This window comes from Acomys russatus, chromosome 18, assembly GCF_903995435.1.
Source record: "Acomys russatus chromosome 18, mAcoRus1.1, whole genome shotgun sequence".
NCBI lineage: Eukaryota > Metazoa > Chordata > Mammalia > Rodentia > Muridae > Acomys > Acomys russatus.
This window is the reverse complement of record NC_067154.1, coordinates 20,353,713-20,371,842: the sequence shown is the minus strand read 5'-3', so window position 1 is coordinate 20,371,842 and position 18,130 is coordinate 20,353,713. Positions and strand designations below refer to the sequence as shown.

At 40.2% G+C, this 18,130-nt stretch overlaps 1 protein-coding gene across 1 annotated transcript in view; it reads left to right on the top strand.

Moving 5' to 3' along the window:
• The window catches only part of Dnajc15 (DnaJ heat shock protein family (Hsp40) member C15), a 55,513-nt gene extending 37,910 nt beyond the window's left edge, over positions 1-17,603 (top strand). The window contains exon 6 of the mRNA XM_051160860.1: positions 17,503-17,603. Within this exon, the coding sequence (XP_051016817.1) occupies positions 17,503-17,576 (74 nt within the window). The 3' untranslated portion in view covers positions 17,577-17,603. The remainder of the gene's footprint in view (positions 1-17,502) is intronic.
• The last annotated feature ends 527 nt before the right edge of the window (positions 17,604-18,130 follow it).

The following is an 18,130-nucleotide window of genomic DNA, read 5'->3' as shown; positions in this document are numbered from 1 at the left end:
AAAATAACAGATGGTAGAAAGTTGCACTGTACTTCAGAAGTCAAAGGAGGGCAGGAAAGTGAAGGCTGTCTTAGGTTCTTATTTATACACTTTCAGTTTTGTAATTATTTTGGGAAAAAATTAAAAACAAATTTTGGATTCTTATTCATCTTGACACCAAAATAAGGCGTTCTTTTTCAGCTTTCTCAACTTAATTACTTACTATAAAAAATTCTTTTCTCTGAACATTATCGTTGTTGGCTTTTGTACTCACTGTTCTTTAGTGTGAATAAACAAGAGAGTAAACTTTGAAAAGAGGTTTTGCTTAAATTTTTAAACAGCTTCAGCAGTTACTGAAAGATCCACTCAACTAATTTGCTCTTTATTGTGTGTTTTCAGAGTAATTGACAGAGCAAGAAATGTGCTTAAGTGCCTCTTTGGAGTCCTATGTCTCTTAAATGTCCTCTACCCCTCTTCCGTCAAGTGTGTGCTCTTGGCTCTGATTGGTTGCAATAGTCTTAAGCACTCCTGTCTGTCAGACAATTGACAAGATGTTGCTTGTACCATGAAGGAAGAAAATTCTAAAATGTATCCAAGATAGTGTGTTGTTTTACATAAAAATTAAAATGTTAGCATGTGTTGGGGCCCAGTAGCACTGGAAATAATGGCTCAATTTCTTCTTAGCTAGTATATTTATCAGATATGGGACTGTTGCTGCCAGTGCCTTCCTGTCTGGATTTGTGTGAGCAGCCAAATGAGAAGGGATGAGCGTACATACAGGAAGCCAGTGTTGTCTGCAAGGATTAGCGTGCAGACAGGAAGTCAGTGATGTCTGCTAACATTGTAGCCTTAACATTCCCTCATGTCTCCACACTTTAGTTTTATCGTGTATAAAACAAAGGGGTTATCTCAAAGTCATTTCTGTTTATGGAACTTAATGTAAATTTATTCTATATCTATTCAATTAAGGAAGGAACTCTACTCCGTGTTTCTCTTCAGATCACACATTTAAGAAAGATCTCTCAGTCTTTACACATTTTTCATCCTTTAAGAATATATTGACAGTGTGGATTATTTTCCCTCACAGAGTTGCTCATCTGTCCTAAGTCCATGGACTTCCTAAGTTCTATCCTTCATGTGATGGTCAGTGACAATTGTCAACTTGAAAGAATCTAGAATCTCATAGGGGACAGAACTATGGACATGAGACCCACCCTCTGTGGATGACACCATTCTCTGAGCAAGGGATTCTGGGCTGTATAAGATAAGGAACCTAGTTGAACATTGTCCTCCTGCACTCATTGGTGACTTCTGCCATGATGGGCCTCGAACTGTGTGCTAAACCCTTTTCTCCCCTGAGCTGCTTTTGTCTGGGTATTTTATCACAGTAGGAGGAAAATTCAGAAAGTCACATTAGGGAAGAGGCAAGTACAATGAACTAAGAGGAGTATTCTTATCTACTGTGGGTGATGAGGTTGGAATGCTGGCTCATAAATGTGACACTTAATCTTTAGAGAAGTTACAGAGTTTTAAACAAGACTGTTTCATTGACCTCAGGAATCTTGGGAAGCATGGCAGGGAGCAGTTCAGTTCTGTCCTCACCTTTCTGTTTCCCCACCATAGCTGTGCTGCTGGGGTTAGTGCTAGGTGTTGTAAGCCCTGCAGATACCGCCCTCTCCCGGCGCTGAGACCCAGGACTGCTCCCCAGCTCTGCCCAAAGTAACTTTTCTGTTTGTTTGTTAGCAGCTGGTGGGATAAACTTGAAGCAGCACATGTGCAACCAGCTGTTACTTTTAACACACACACACACACACACACACACACACACACACACACACACTTCCTTATCAGGTTGTGCAAAGAAAATGACTCCAGGAAGTAAATGTGAGAAATGGCTGAAAATAATGTTTTGTAACTAGTTTGAAATGAGCATCTAGGTGTGTTTCATTCAGTATAAAGTAAATTTTACCTCTTCAATTTAGTGGACTAGAAGATTAATGGAATAAAAAATATCTCAGGTATTTGATCTGAGGACTTAAGGCTAATGTCTTAGTTTATCAACTTGTCTTAATTGCTGAAGAAGGGAGTTGTTATAAAGTCAGGTAGTTTGATGAGCATCCAGGAGGGAAGACAGACAGGCAGGTAAATTTGAAAGCTGTAGGCTACAGGCTTTCCTTCCTCTTCCTATTTGAAGATAGGATATCCTGGAGCCCAGCTGCCCTCTGGCTTCAAATTCATCATGTAGCCGAGGGTGATCTTGAACTTTGATCCTCCTATTCCTCATGGTCACTGAGGTGCTAGGGATCCAAACCAGGGCTTTTGTATGCTAGAACACACTTCACCCTCTCCAGGCTGACTGCAGGGACTCCTTTGTCTAAATTGTGTTTCATAACATTTTTCTGTGTGTAAGAAATCAAAAGGATGTGTTATGTGTATAAAATATCATACACACACACACACACACACACACACACACTTGGATCTCTTGTTGTGATATCCAAATATGCAGTGGCTTTGTGTCATATAAGAAGGTAGCATTGATCATGCAATCACCAGTCTTGATCATACAATAGTCCAGAGGACACTAATGGAATTGATGATGTATCTTGAATTCGGACCTTTTCCTATTGGGGAGAAAATGGCCTGTTAACTCAGTTTAAAGACTTGGAATAGAGGTTTTCCTAGTCTCAGTTGCAGGTGGGCAGCTCCAGCTTCTGCACAGCTCTTCTTCACAATGAAGTCAAGTGTGTCTGCCTACACTGGAGAGAATCCCAGTCCTGCCCCAGCTATATCTCTTTCAGTAAAGACTTAGTGTTCTTGTACTTTTACATGTGTGAAATCAAAATTAACGTATTGGGGTTAAAAAAAAGTTATGTTTTTATGATTCTGAATGAATTTTTCTTTAATTAAATGCCATGTTGACATGGATATATTTATCCCAGATAAAATTACAACCTACTACAATATTTTACATTTAAGCAAGTGTTATAATTATTTAGAAGGAGAAATGTGTAATCACTAGAGTCATATGGATTCTCTAAGAAAAACCAATGCCTACCTAGTTTGATTCTTATTATATTTTGTTTTGTTTTGTGACAAGGTCCTACTGTGTAGCCTTGGCTGTCCTGGAATTTGCTATATATATATAGAGACCAGGGTATCCTCAAACTGACAGAGCATGTCTCTACCTCTTGGGTGCTGGGATTAAAGGCATATGTGACTGTGCCCAGCTAATTTTCTTTTATAATCTATGAAATAGACTATCCCCAACACACACACACACACACACACACACACACACACACACACACACACACACACAATTCCTCTTTTTTGTCTTCATTTTAATTATTTAGCTTTAAGACCTTGGAGGTTTTTTTTGTGTGTGTGTGAGCAGATAATTTTATAATACATTTTTTAAAGTAATGAGAGATTTAAAACAACATGTTTTATGGGCTGGAAAGATGGCTCAGTGGGCAAATTGCTTACTATGCAGCATGAGGACCTAAGGTCCTTAGTACCCATGAAGAAGCCAGGCGTACATGTCCGTGCTCTTGTCTGGGGAGGCAAAGACATGGATCCCCAGCACTCACTGGCCTGGGCAATGGATGAGCTCTTGATTCACTGAGATAAATCCTTTGTCTGAAAAAATAAAGTAGGTTATTTATGTTGACCAATCTTGCCATCCCCTGATGAAGTCCACTTGTTCATAATGTATTGTCTTACTATGCTGGATTGCTGTGTTGGCTGTGGTCTGCTGCGGTCTTAGTTACTTTCATGGAGTGTAAACTTCCATGTATGTTCCTAAAGGGGGCTATCTTTCTTCTTCCTCCCTATAAAGTATTCCATTAAGACTTTCTTCAGTGCTGGCTCAGTTGTTATTAATTGGCTTAATTTATGTTTGTCTTAAAATATCCTTATTTCTCCATCAATTTAGAAGATACTTTTATAGCATTCTTGGCCCCCAGTTGTTTAAAACTCTTAGGAGTTTGAAGTGTTTCATTTCAAGCTCTTCTGGCTTTTGTTATTGTTGTCGCTAATGTAAAGTCTGGGGTGATTCTGATATTTCTGCCTTTGCATTTAATTAATGTCTTTCTCGTGATACTTTTAAGATTTTTTTCTTTGTATTTTTGACATCCTGACTAAGATGTGTCATGGAGAATTTTCTTTATCATGTCTGTTTGGAGCTACTGTAGGCCTCTTGTGCTTGCATATCTACATTTCTCTAAGTTTGGAGCGTTCTCTGCTATAATTTTGTTAAATAGTCAGTCTACTCTATTTGACTTTACCTCTATTCCTTCTATACCGTGAATTCTCAAGTTCAACATCTTGAGTATGTCACAGATGATTTGAAAATATCACTCCTACTCCTTCATCTTCCCCTTCCATGTATTTGCATTATTGTCTTGACTCAGTCCTCTATCACTGAACTGTGCTCTTCAGAATAGTTTTGTTTATTACTGATGGTGTCTGTTGTGGTGTTTACTTGACTGATCATTGAATGAAAAAAATGAAGACATGACTGCCCCTGGGTATGGGTGAGTAGGTTTATTGTAGAGATGACAGAGAGCATGACCAGAGGCACCTAGAAGAGTGCAAACTAAACCGGGCCTGTAGAATAGACTAGGCCATGAGAAGAGAAATGGGGGAAGGCAAGAGAGTGAAAAAGAGAGAAGAGAGAGGGAAGGAGAAGGGACCAGGGGCAAAGAGACCAGGAGTGAGCCAGAAGACCAAGAGACCAAAAGGACCTGTAGCCAAAATAGCTGAGGTATATAGGAATCAGAGAAGCTGGGGGAAGGGAAGGGAAGGGCAGGGGCAGGAGAGGTTCGGGGTAGGGGACTGAGAAGTGCACAGAGGAGCCAGGCCTCTATAACAGGTGTTGGCCATGCTCACGAGAGACTGGTGCCAGAGTCCACTTTGATACAATAGGCACCTAAGTTACCCATTTGTCCTGGATTTCTTTGAGACCTAACAGCTGTCTCATTCATTTCAAATATTTGTTTGGCTCCTTTTCAGTGTTTCAGTCTCTGCTAAATTGTTCCTTTATATTTTGGACTTGCATTTAACTTACTGTTTCATTCACTTTGCAATCTGGCTTGTCAAAGTCTTGATAAATTTCCTTAATTTCTTCATCTGTTTGTTCTTCTAAGTGATCAATATTTTTTTTTAAAAAAAGTAAGATTCTAGATTTTTCTCTCCTCAGGTATTTCCATGATCTCTTTAGTTTCGAGTTTCTTTATAGGGGATTGGACAGTTGGGGATGGCATAGGCATGGCTGTGTCAGGGAATTAGACAGTTGGGGATGGCATAGGCATGGCTGTGTCAGGGGATTGGACAGTTGGAGATGGCATAGGCATAGCTGTGTCAGGGGATTAGACAGTTGGCCATGGCATAGGCATGGCTGTGTCAGGGGATTGGACAGTTGGCCATGGCATAGGCATGGCTGTGTCAGGGGATTGGACAGTTGGCCATGGCATAGGCATGGCTGTGTCATACACCTTGTGTTTACTTGTGTCTCTGCTTCTGGTAGTGTGGGTTTGTTTTTCATTTTGATTTGTCCTTCTGAGAGGACCTGGGGAGAAAAAAAAATAATGTCCTTCAGACCTTGAAAGAAAACTAGGTGAAGGGATATGCTATTTCAGCACTATTTCTTCTGTAGGAAGCATGCCATTTTGTTTGTGGTTGGTAGCAAACCTTAGTTTCTTTTCTCTTCACAATTTATGCATTAAATTATTTTAAAATATATGTTAATAGAAGTAATATAATTCTTACATAACGTTTGTTTTCATAATTTTTTTCACAATCATAGTGTAAAAAATGTACTTGCTTTACTTTTTTTCTTGATCTTTACTCTGGCTTAGTAAAAAATACATACATCCCCATGTGAGTCTCTTATAATATGCAGCTTTGTTTAAGTATATAAAGAAGCTAGGACTTGACATGCTCAGGTGGTTGGGAAGGAAGAATGAGTGTTTCCCAGATGCCTGAGAAGACTCTAAACCAGAGTTCAGTAGTGGCGGTTTCTTAACATTGATTGCATTTGGAATCTAAAACCACACTGATGATTTTCCACAGTTCATTATAGAAAATGTACTGGTCTAACATGAACTTTGAATGGATTTTTATACCCAAATATGACTTTGTAAGTAACATCATTTGCTGGTTATTTGAAAAGTTCTGCTTCACTGAGGGTTCCAGATGAGCAAGTGTTGGTGTGTTTCACTGTGGAGTGATGTAGGCTGGGGATTAGCAGCAAACTTTTGGGTTCACCTTAGAACTTCAGAATCAGAAATAAGACAGGGCCAGAAGTCTGCTTTGCCAAGGCCTCTAGAGAGTCTGATGCCTGAGAAGCGCTCCAGAGTTCCCAGCCCAGGTCCAAAGTGCTTATTAGAACTGGTTCTGACCTCTGTCCCTGTTTGTCCTTCTGGTCATCTGACAAATGCAAAAACTGAAGCTCCTGGCTTTCTTGTTTCTTAGTCTTCTACCATATTCAAGGCTGAAAATTGATTATATTTAGAGAGAAGCTTAAGTCATGAGATTTCTGTTTCAACACTGCTCCCTGCCCCCACATTGGATCCTAGACCCTTCGTATTATACTGCAGTTAGGTTTTGTCTTTTTATGGCATGGGATAGTGAACAGTCCTGCCCTTGATCAGCCTTCCCTGGGCATTTGCCTACATTTTAGCCTCCTTGCCATACCAAGGACAAGCAAATAGCCTGAGAGAGGAACAGTACGTGTCAACAGTTATAATCTCTTCAGCTTCCTCATGTCTCTCCCAGAACTTTTGGACACTTACAGCCTTGTTTCCTTAATACCTTCCTTATCATCCTAAAAAGCAGGAAGGACCTTGTTTTTATTTTTATTGGGGGGGGTGTCATTTTTGTCTAATTTTGTCTGATTGTTTTTTCAATGTGAGCAATGGTCTCTAACAAGCTGTTCTATCATTACTGGAGGCAGAAGTTAAAGAGTTCACTTTCAAAGCATCTGTCATGCAGGTAAATTGAATGGTGGGCTGTCGGGAAGGCTGGTTTCAAATTCTACATGGAAATACTAATTGTGATCTACTTCAGGACAGAGAAGAAGATGAATTTGAGATAATCAGTTATTCTCAGTTGGTGCTGGAAATACACTATTTCTGGTTAAGCTCTGAATTAAAGAGTTCAATTGATACTGGAGCAATTTACTGAAAGAAAGAGGACTTAGCGAGGGCAGGTAGATTTTAGACAAGATTGGAGAGAAAGAATATTGTCTTAGTGTTGGATGAAGTATTCAGGAGACAATCCAGGTGGAAGTGGAGAGTAGAGAGATGAACAAATTAAGAGTTCAGAAGAGGTGTATGCATCTTAGTGTTAAGTCACAAAGGTCAGGGCTGCAGTCCTAAAACTCTAGCAACCCTGGATGCAAGGCAAAAGATAATGAATTCTGCCTTTAACTTGCCCAGGCTGGGTGCCATATTGAGACTTTGTCTCCTTTTTGGTTTGGTTTGAGGTCTTGATTTCTAGGGGTTTTTGTTTGTTTTTTAGTGGGTTTGGGATATGGCTCAGTGGCAGAGCACTGTGTAGTATGCACAAAACCCCTCGATTCAATCCCCAGCACTACAAAAATGTTACCAAGTTAAAAGCCATAGAAAGAACTCAAATATTTATTTATAAATAAGAAAAGGAAAAATCAGCAAAAGAGATGGAAGGAGAAAATATTATAATTGAAGCTGAGACAGAAAAGCCAACTGAACTGAGTGCCACTGTGAGGACCATTAAGCTGAAAGACTCTCTGTTGGGCAGTGGTAGTACACATGTTAATCCAGGCAGGGGCAGGGGCAGAGAGGCAGGAGAATCTCAGAGTTTGAAGACTGCCTGTCTACAGAGTGAGCTCCTGGACAGCCAGGGCTACTCTAAGAAACCGTATCTTGACAAACAAACAAAAAAAGAGGCGAGGAGAATCTGTGACCTTAAAGACAGTTTCAGTTGGCACTGATTTAGAAGTAGAAACACTTTTTGTTTGTTTGTTTGTTTGTTTGTTTGTTTTGTTTGTTTGAGACGGGGTTTCTCTGTGTAGCCTCGGCTGTCCTGGTCTCAACTTTGTAGACCAGTCTGGCCTTCAACTCACAGATATCCTCCTGCCTCTGCCTCCCGAGTGCTGAGATTACAGGCATGCCCCACTCATTTTTGATTTGTGAGGAAAAGGGGGAAATGCAGTAAGCTGCATAAGAGGATAGCAGCCTTTCAGAAAAGAATGTGGGGAAACGTAATTTGAGCATGCTTGTCTATCAGTGAAATGATCAGCGAGATACTGATGAGTCAGAAGAATTGACACTTAAGTCAATATAAATGTACTTTTAGGCTTCTGAATCAACTGTATAAATATAGGACAGAAATGTGGCGGTGTTTGATGTGAAAAACAGCCATGGGCATATAGTTCTCAAAGCCTACAAGGCTCCTAGTAAAAAACTACAAGAAAGTTTATACAGTCTTGATCTGTATGGAGGACATTCAGTGTCTTTATTAAACACTAGGTATTACATGGTCTTCTGTTCTCACCCTTCATTCAGCTAACATCTGTTTACCCAGCACTGCTGAGTCTATGTGATTGTTTAAATACACCTGGTTGAGATAAGGTATTCATATTTATTGAGTTAAAATGTGGAAGTTTCAGTAGTGTGTAATAGAGGAATAGACATTTACAACCCTCAGCATAGTAAACTTTAGAACATTTTAATCACCTCAGGTAGAAACCCTTTTCCTGCTTAGGCTTTGTTGTTTTTTTCACCTTGATACAAGCTAGAGTCCCGTGAGACTCAATTGAGAAAATACCTCCATCTTATCGCCAGTAGGCAAGTCTGCAGGACATTTTCTTGATTAGTGGATGATGTGGGAGGATCCAGATCACTGTGGGCAGGGCCACCCTGTAAGAGGTGGTTCTGGCTGCTATAAGAGAGCAAGCTGAGCAAGCAAGTAAGCAGTGGTCCTCTGTGGTCTCTGACTCCCCTCTTGTCTCCTGCTTTGCTTGGACTGTGAATGTGACATGTAAAGTAATTAAACCCTTTCCTCCCAAGGTTGCTTTTGGCCATGGTGTTTGCAGTAGAGAGCAGACTAGACACACCCTCACTTCCTTCCCCAACTCTTCAGTTGTATTCCATTGATCATGTCCTGGTGCCAATACAACAAAGTCTTGATTATAATTGCTTTGAAAGAAGTTTTCACGTCGTGCAGTGTTAGCCCTACGTATCCTACGTATTCTTCTGTTGCAGGAGTGTGTGTGCTGTTCTGGCACCTTCCATTCAATTCGGTGTTAGTCTTACTATCAGCTTTTCAGTTTCTACAAAGGAGTTTTGATGGGAATTATCTTAATTTGTAAAGCAATTTGGGGAGTTTCTCTGTTATAACAGTGTTAAGTGATCTGATCGTGTGTATGGGATGTTTTCTCGAGTATTTAAATATTCTGTAATTGCATCTGTGTTTTGTGCTTCTAATTTCCTATTCTTTTTGATGCTTTTGTGAATGGGGTTATTGTCTTGGTTTTGTTTTGGGGTTATTCTGTGCAAATGTATAGGAATGCAATGATTTTCGTTTGTTGGTCATATGTTCTGCAACCTTGAAATAATTAATTCTAATGATTTTGAGTGTTCTTCGGGGTGGGTTATTTGTATATAAGATTATATCATCCATTAATAGAGATTTTAACTTCTTGCTTTCTTGTCTGAATGCCTTTTGTTTCTTTTTCATATGGAACACCTTGGTTTGAAACCCAAGTAAATTAAACACAAGTGATAAAAATGGGCATCCTTGTTTTCATATCTGATCTTAGAGGAAAATCCTAGTCTTTCACCATTGGGTGTAGTATCAGCTCTAGCATTCTGTGGATGGCCCTTATCAGATTGGGAAGCCATGTGTCAAAACTATAGGCTCTTTTAGCTGTCTCTACTTTGCTGGTTGTTCTTATCATGGGAATTGCATTGCACACTTTTCCCCTGCCTCAGTCTCTGGGGAGGTGCTTCTGTGGAACTGGAGTTGACATAAGAACAGAAGGCTAGATAGAGCCTCGTTGCATCCATCCCTTCCATCAAGCCGTGTCGCTTCATACGTGTGCTCAGAGTGATGTGAATAACACAGAGACCTAAGACACCATGATTTCCCAAGGAGTTTGCTGTCTACTATTAGCCAGGCTCAAGCTTTACAAGGTTGATCACAAGGAAATGATAAGGGAGAAGAGCAGGGATCGGAGTATGGGCTTGAACATTTTAAGAAAAAGGCAACCAATGTTATTATGGCAGGATATTATAAGCAGGAAGTCTGATAAGTGAGGTGTGAGATGGTGACTAAGGAGTGCGGGCTCAGGCAGCACAGATTACCTCTATGGCATCTGTTAGCTGGGTAGGTTCTTGTGAATTCCCTCTCTTTACCTAATGAAAATAAGAAGCAAGTCAGTGCACTTGTCGTCTGGGAGCTCAGTGAGACTGCATTGGAGTGGCGCTTCCCCAGCCCGCAGCCTTAGTCAAAGCTTGTTCAACACTCATCGTTTGAAGTGTCATCAGACCACACAGTGTTGACATAAACTTTAAAACTTAAAGTACACATCCATGAAAGTGTACACATCAGTAAATTATTACAGAGTGGACCCACCAATGTAGTCAATACCTGGATTAAAAAATGGCCTCAAACTCCTTCTGTACCAAGCATGACCTCTTGATCCTCCTGCCTCCACCCGTCAGTGGTGGGATCACAGGTGTGCACCACTGTGCCCTCCCAGCTTGTCTTTTTTTTTTTTTTTTAATAACATTTGGGAACAACATATGTGAATGTTCCAAGTAAGAGTCCTTTGCATTGCAAATATCATTTCTCTGACCCTTGTTTTCTGTACTGTTTTTTATCATTAAAAATAAAGATATAACTTAATAAGGTACCAGATGCCAGGTAGTATGTTGTAGAAGAGTTTATTAAATGAGCATGGGAAGAGAAAGAAAGCGGGGAGGGGTACCCCAGAAAGACAGAGAGAGACAGAGACAGAGGAAGAATAAGAGAGAAGGGGTAGAGAGAGACCAGGAGGAGGGTTTGTCCTTTTATACAGCCCTGGGCAGGGCCACGCCCCCATGGCAGGTAAGCAATGACATCACAGGTGTGCAGACTGAAGCAGATTCTAACACTGTTAATGGTGTTCATTTACGAACAGAAGTCTTTAATTTTAAAGTAGCCCAGTTTACCATTTTCATTTACAGTGGGTTAGTTTGTTTGAAGAAAATTTTCCTTCTTTCATGGTCATGAAAATCTCAAGGCTACTGTGATAAGTTTAAACATTCTACCTTAGAAACTGCTTTTATGTGCTCCCTGAGCCAGTGGTAAAGCTTAGATTATTTCTGGTCCAAGTACCATAGTACCACTTACAGAAAAGGGCATTGTTTCTCACTGGCCTGTAGTGCTAACTTTGTGATAAATCAAATAATCAGGTGTTTCTATATTTTCTCTCCTTTCACTGGTTGGTTTCCTTACGTTGGTTTTATACTGTGTCATCTTGTATTGGCTGTATAGCTTCAAGTTACAAAAAAGCTTTATTCTAACAATGGAAGTCTTACGTGCTTTTTCTTACTTAATGTCTTTTGGGGGGGTTGGCTATTTGGCCATTTTCATTTTTAAATAAATTTAAGAATTACCAAATCCTGACATGGTGGTGCTTGTCATGAATCACTGGACTCCCAAGGTAGGCAGAAAGGTCACTCTTAAGTTCTTCAGGCCAACCTGTTCTAAATCTCAAAAACAACCAAAACCGAAGAACAACTACAAAAACCCTGCCAATTTGTGTTGCTGTTAATTTAAAATTACGGCCTAATAAATGTTTATTATCAGTCTTATAATTATTATGATGGTATTTTCTAACCCACCATCAATCAATAAAAGACACAGACACCTGGAATAGCCTTGGTTCACCTGGGCTGGGCAGATATTAATGCCCTAAAGTACCTTCCATTATCTCCAGGCCTCCATCCCATGCCATCTGCTTCTAACAATTCCTATCGGCCTAGCCCCTGTCCATTATCCCAAAATACTTGCTAATATTGTCCATGTCCTCCATCACACTGATGGGACCGTGTGTCCCTCCACCTAACCCATCGCAGTGATTGTATTTCTTCCTCTGGTGCCTGCCTGCCTCTCCTTCCCCAGATTCTCTCTGTCCTGTCTACATAGTGGCTTTTAAATCAGCCAATAAGGAATAATGTCTTAGGCAAAATTAAACAGCAATAGTTGGGGTACATGACAGTTTGCTCACAAACAATAAGAATCTTGGGGGGCTGTAACAGTTCAGTATCACCACCGGCTTTGGAACAGCCAAGTTTCCACTACTGTATGCTGCTGGCAGTCACCTTAAAAAGAGCTGGAGAGATGGCTCAGAGGGTCAGAGCGCTGTCAGCTCGTTTAAAGGTCCCGAGTTCAGTTACCAGCAACCGCATGGTGACTCACAACCATCTATAATGAGATCTCATTGCCTTTCCTGGTATGCAAGTGCACATGCAAGGCAGAATAGTGTGTATATAATAATAAATAAATAAATATTTAATAAAAGAGACGGGGAGAGAGAGAGAGAGCGCTAATTGTAACATAGTGGAAAGCTCCTTTCCACACCCCTGGTGTGACCTGGAGCCTTGCACACAGACTTTGCCCTGAGCACTCTAGCCTTTCCTGAAGGAATCAGGAAGTGGAACCTGAGACACCAGGTTCCATCCACTCCTTCCTGGAAGCCAACAGGTCCTGGACCGGCCCACGAGAGGATCATGCACTGGGAAACACAGAATGACTTGTTGTTTGGTTGGTTTGGGGTTTTGTTGTTGTTTGGGGTTTTAGTTTTAGTTTAGTTTTGTTTTTGCTGTCTCTATCTCCTCTGGCTCTTACACCCTTTCTGCCTCCTCTTCCATAGAGTTCTCTGAGCTCTGAGGGGAGGCATTTGGCGGAGACATCCCATTTGAACTGAGTGTCCCAAGGTCTCTTACTCTCTGCATAGTGGTCTGGTTGTGGGTCTCTTATCTGCTGCAAGAGGAAGCTTTTCTGATGATGCTTGAGCAAGTCACTAATCTATACAATAGCACAATATCATTAAGGGTAATTTTATCACTACATTTTTTCTTTTCTTTTCTTAGACCAGCATTATTTGGTTTTATTATCTAAATCCCTTGGCTATTTAGTGTCAGGTTCTTGGTCACCCAAGCAGTGTTGGGTATGGGAGTAGGTAGGCCTTTAAGTTAGATCAGTCATTGGTGTGCTACCGTTGCTCTAGCGTATCTTGCAGGTAGTATACCGTTATAGATGAGGGGTTCCTGCTTGATCTGGTGTTTACATTTCTCTTTTGACAGTGTACAGAATACCTTCCTATACTAAAGATGCTGGAACACAGCGGTTAAGGCTCAGTGTAGAAAGCAATTCGACATCTCCATGTTCAGTGAGTTGTGCAAGTGATGTCTTCAGCAATGAGACCTTGCTGTCAGTTTGTGGAGAGCAACCTATAGTCTTGGCAAGAGCCTGGATTGTTTGCAGATTCCTGTGAGGCTGCTTTAGCCAACAACTCAATTAGATGTAACCCAGTTCTAGTACTGGAAGCTTCATTGGGTGACAAGAGATGGCCATTTGGGACTTTGTCTCTCCCTTTAATGAAATTTGACAATTTCACTTAGACCACTTTCATATATGTCTATATTTTAGCAAGTTTCTACTTCTAAAGTTACTTCCATACTATCCCACAAATGCCTTTTAATTTTAGTTGTCTCTCCCATTTACCCACCTTCCCTCTCCTCCCTCTTAACCCTCCCACCCACCATCTATAACTATGCATTCTGTTTCCCTTTCCTAATAAGGTCTGTATCTTGCCTCTAGGTTAGTGGTTCTCAACCTATAGCAATCCTTTTATAGAGTTCCTCGGGGTTCTTTTTACTGGTTGTGATAGAACACATTTTTTTCCTGGAATTTATTTTTATTTAAAAATTTCAATAAAATTTTCACTGAGAGAGAAGAGTGTGAGCCTGTGTGCAATCAGTTCTGTACCATCTGAGTCTGGAGGACAGAGCCCAGGCTCTTAGCTTAAGTGCCTTTGCCTGCCGACCTGTCTTATGCCCCCCCCCCTTTTTTTTTTCTCCTTGTTTTAAAAGAAACTAACCTTTGCATATGTTGAATTGCTCTTGAATGCTAATTACATTTGTGGTCTCTTTGTGAATTATTTCTAGACATTGAGATCCTCTAGGTATGTTGTCAGTTTCTATTATAATTCTTCCCATGTAGACTTGTGTGTCAGTACTCTACATGACTTGTATTTTTTCCTTCAATCTCTGGTAACTTTTAAAGAAATGTTTTCTTTTCTTAATTATGTATAGGCATTTGAGTCTACATGGGGCCACAGGGCCTGCAGAGTGGCCAGAGGCATTAGACCTCTGTTAGCCAGAGCTAACAGACAGCTGGCTGACATAGGCTACTAGACCTGAGCTCGGGGTCCTCTGGAAGAGCCACAAGCGTTGTTCACCTCTGAGTCCTCTCTTAGCCTAGTCACTTTTGTAAAATACAACACGTGAATTTACTAGAAAATTGAAGTATACAGAAATGACCTGTAATATTTTCATAACACTCTTGGTTTCTAAACTTGGCTAGTCACTGTCATCAGAACACACTTGCTGCTGATTTTGAGAGTTTTTAGTTTACTGAGACTTGGTGAATTTCAGAGTGTCCTAAGTTTGCAGCTTAAAAGTTGTATCTGCTTTTGTAGGGTGGAATGGTTTATGTACCTCAGTACAATTACATTTGCACATCCTGTTATTTATTTATTCTGATGTCCTAACTCTTTCTCTACTTGTTCAGTGAATTATTGAGAGAAGTGTCTTAAACCTCAGAATGACTGTGTGTTTTTCCTTTTGGTTCTGTCAGTGTTTTCTCTATATGTTCTGATCCTAAGATGTTAGGCATGTACAAAATCCAGATCTCGTTGTTTTATCCCATACCATGAATCTCTATTACTGCATTTTGTCTTAAAGTAGTTTTCCTATGATAATTATCACAGCAATGCTTACTTTATTTTTATTGATATAAATCTTTATATTATTTGAAAACATAGTCTCCTTTAGCCAACGTCCACTGGGCTGATGTCTTTAATAAATAAACCCTATCAGACGTCTGTATCAAATAGGTATGTACTTCACGGTGCTGTATCCTGTCTCAGTGTGCAGTTTGGTGAGTTTGGGCAAAGGTTCCCACCTATGTAACGCTTGACCTAGTGAGCCCACTCTGAAGGGCCAGCCTTGGCGGTTCCTTCCATTGCCAGCCCTCTCAGCTTGGGCATTGGAGGTGAAGTGTGCTTTTTGTAGCGTTTGATGGGTGTGGAGTTGTATACCTGGTGTCTGAATAGAAAAGCAAAGCAAAGGGAGAGACTTACCTGTGCACTTTGCCTATCAGATGTCTAGAGTGAAGAGCTGCCTGACTTAGAAACTTCCAGTCCTTTTATACTGGTGTGCTTGTTCTTTTAGGAGGATTCATGATAGGAATGGTTAATGCAAGTGTAAACATACACAGATTAAAGAGAGAGAGAGAGAGAGAGAGAGAGAGAGAGAGAGAGAGAGAGAGAGAGTGTGTGTGTGTGTATTCCCCCTGTTAGTTATCCTGCTATCAGTCAGGATTTGGGGCAAGCAGCAGATACTTTACAGGGACTACACAAGAGTGCCTCTGGTTGATGGAACTCAATTGTAGATTTGGCTCAGGGACTCTTCCCGATACTATAAGGTGAACTGGGAGGCATGAGAGCCAAGCTGAGTTTTCTACCTGGTACCTAAGTTACAAGCCTAGTGCTCCCATACTTCAAAGGAGTGGCAGAGAACTCAGGATTATTCTGAATAAACCATCATTACTTCATCAGTAAATATGGTTAATAATACTTTCACTGTTATGGCCCCTTTTTTGGTTTGTTTGTTTTCTGTTATGAGCCTATAATAGCTTGTAATTTAAATACTCAGAATGTATATTAATCAATTAAAGGTTATAGCTAGTATCACTATTTTAATATTTTTTAGAGCACACAAAGTGCCTGGCAACTCTTTGCTGAGTCAAACATTAAAGCAGCTGACAAAGATGAGCCTTGCGTGTTCCAAGGTCATTATTAGAGATAATCATAAAAATCAACTTATTTCACAACCACAAGGGTTATGAACTTTCTTGTAATTCTCATTGTGTATTCAGGGTCACTGTGTGATATATTACTTAAATGTTTATTGTGTTTCAGATCTTGATATGAAAATGTCAGTGGCATCCACAAGGGCAAAAGCTAAATATAGCTTCCTCCAGCTCTGCTGCAGCTCCGTTTGCTTGTTGTTCTGTGTTCGCTGCTTGCTTTTTCCTTCATAAAGTGGTGGGGTGTAACAATAGAAGACCCGAGTAAAGACAGGACAGTAATACCTATACTATCTAGATGCTTGTGGGTTTTTAAAAAGTTATTGAGGGTTTACAATGTTTTCAACAGCCATTAGATAGTTTGTACTTAGGAGAAAAATACAAATAAAGGCAGAGACTGGAAGCTGTAGCTCGAGCATTAAGCAATGGCAGTGCTCTGGAATAGAAGGAAGTTAGGGCTGTGTACGATGTGCAGCTTTGATGTGACAGTTTGGAGGTATTTTTGTACGTCAAATAAACATTGTTTATGATTATAATTCTACATTTTAAATTCACCTCAGTTTACTGTTTGCATTAAAAAGAATTCATTGCAAAGAACTGTAAAAAGGAACTGACTTAATTTTATTTGAGGACATTGTAAATCTAAGACTGCATTATAAATGTTGTAAAAGGGTTACTTCAGAGAACGGGGAGAGTTTCTTCTAGCATTACATCATTATTTTTATTATCAGTGTATCAGTGTATTTATCTTAGTTATAATACATTTACTTTTTTTATTTTGGGGGTGTTCATTTTTTGTTTGGTTTGTTTTCCAAAACATGGTGTCTAGGACCTGCTTTGTAGACCAGGCTGGCCTCAAACTCACAGAGATCCCCCTGCCTCTGCCTCCTGAGTGCTGGGATTAAGGCACGTGCCACAGCATCAGTAGCCTTTTAAACATGCATTTATTTTTTGAAGTTATGATAAGACATGAAAAGACTCCCTTAGATGGATTCACTGCCTTCTTAAAGGTAGTGAATATTTGTTGCATTTTAAATGTAGCTGTGAAGAAACTTATTTTGTCTACCTAGGCATACACTTAATTTTAGAAAATATTCTGGCCAAATGTCCATATGGTAACTTTAAAACAAGTGAGTGTTTTTCAACTGATTGTAACTCATATTTTTCTCAGAAAATTTATTTTGATTGTTGGGTTCCTGTAATATTTCACCAAATGAGTTTAATTTGTGCTGTTTTGATTTCTGGTAAGCGTATAAAAGTTTGTCAGGAAAAAAAATGTATGAGAAAATACGTGAATTATATATAGTTGTAGTTGTTGTTCTTTTTCCTGTGTTGACTTTTTAAAATGTCAGTAACGACCTAAGCCTTTTAGTCATTCACTTCTCCTTGTCCTTCCAGGTGGATCTCCTTACTTAGCATCCAAAATAAATGAAGCAAAAGACTTGCTAGAAGCATCCACCAAACTTAACTGATGCTGACGGGGGTCACCGAAGGAAAATGAAATGCAAGACTTAAAACATTCTTCAGAAGACTGTGGAACGCGGTCCTGTTTCACATTGACCGAGTCTGTTCTGTCGTCTAGTGTGCAGTAATAAAAGCCATGCAGCCTTGCTCTCCATTCCCTCTGGAGGGGACTTGATAAGTTCTGTAGCTGGTGCCTTCTCACGTTATTTCATATGTGACCTTTTCCTTTTAGAGACTGTGGTGATGTTAATCTAAGCCTCTCTCTGCTCCCAACACACACAGAAGGGTCTGACCTTCACGGTGGCACTGGAATTTGTGGGAAGAGCTGAAGTCGCCTTCTCAGTGCTTATGTATTGTCCCTTGCTTTAGAAGAACTTGAGACTCTGCCTTTAAATATTTTGAGACCAAACAGTGATTACTACTTCATGGGGAAAAGATCCAAAACATGTGTACCTTACTAAATGGTGACTTGCAGTGGGTGGGGGCTGAAGCGTGAGGACTTGGAGAGGCAGCAGCGTGACCAAGGCTTCACAAAGCCAGCCCTCTGAGGAAAGGCTGGGCG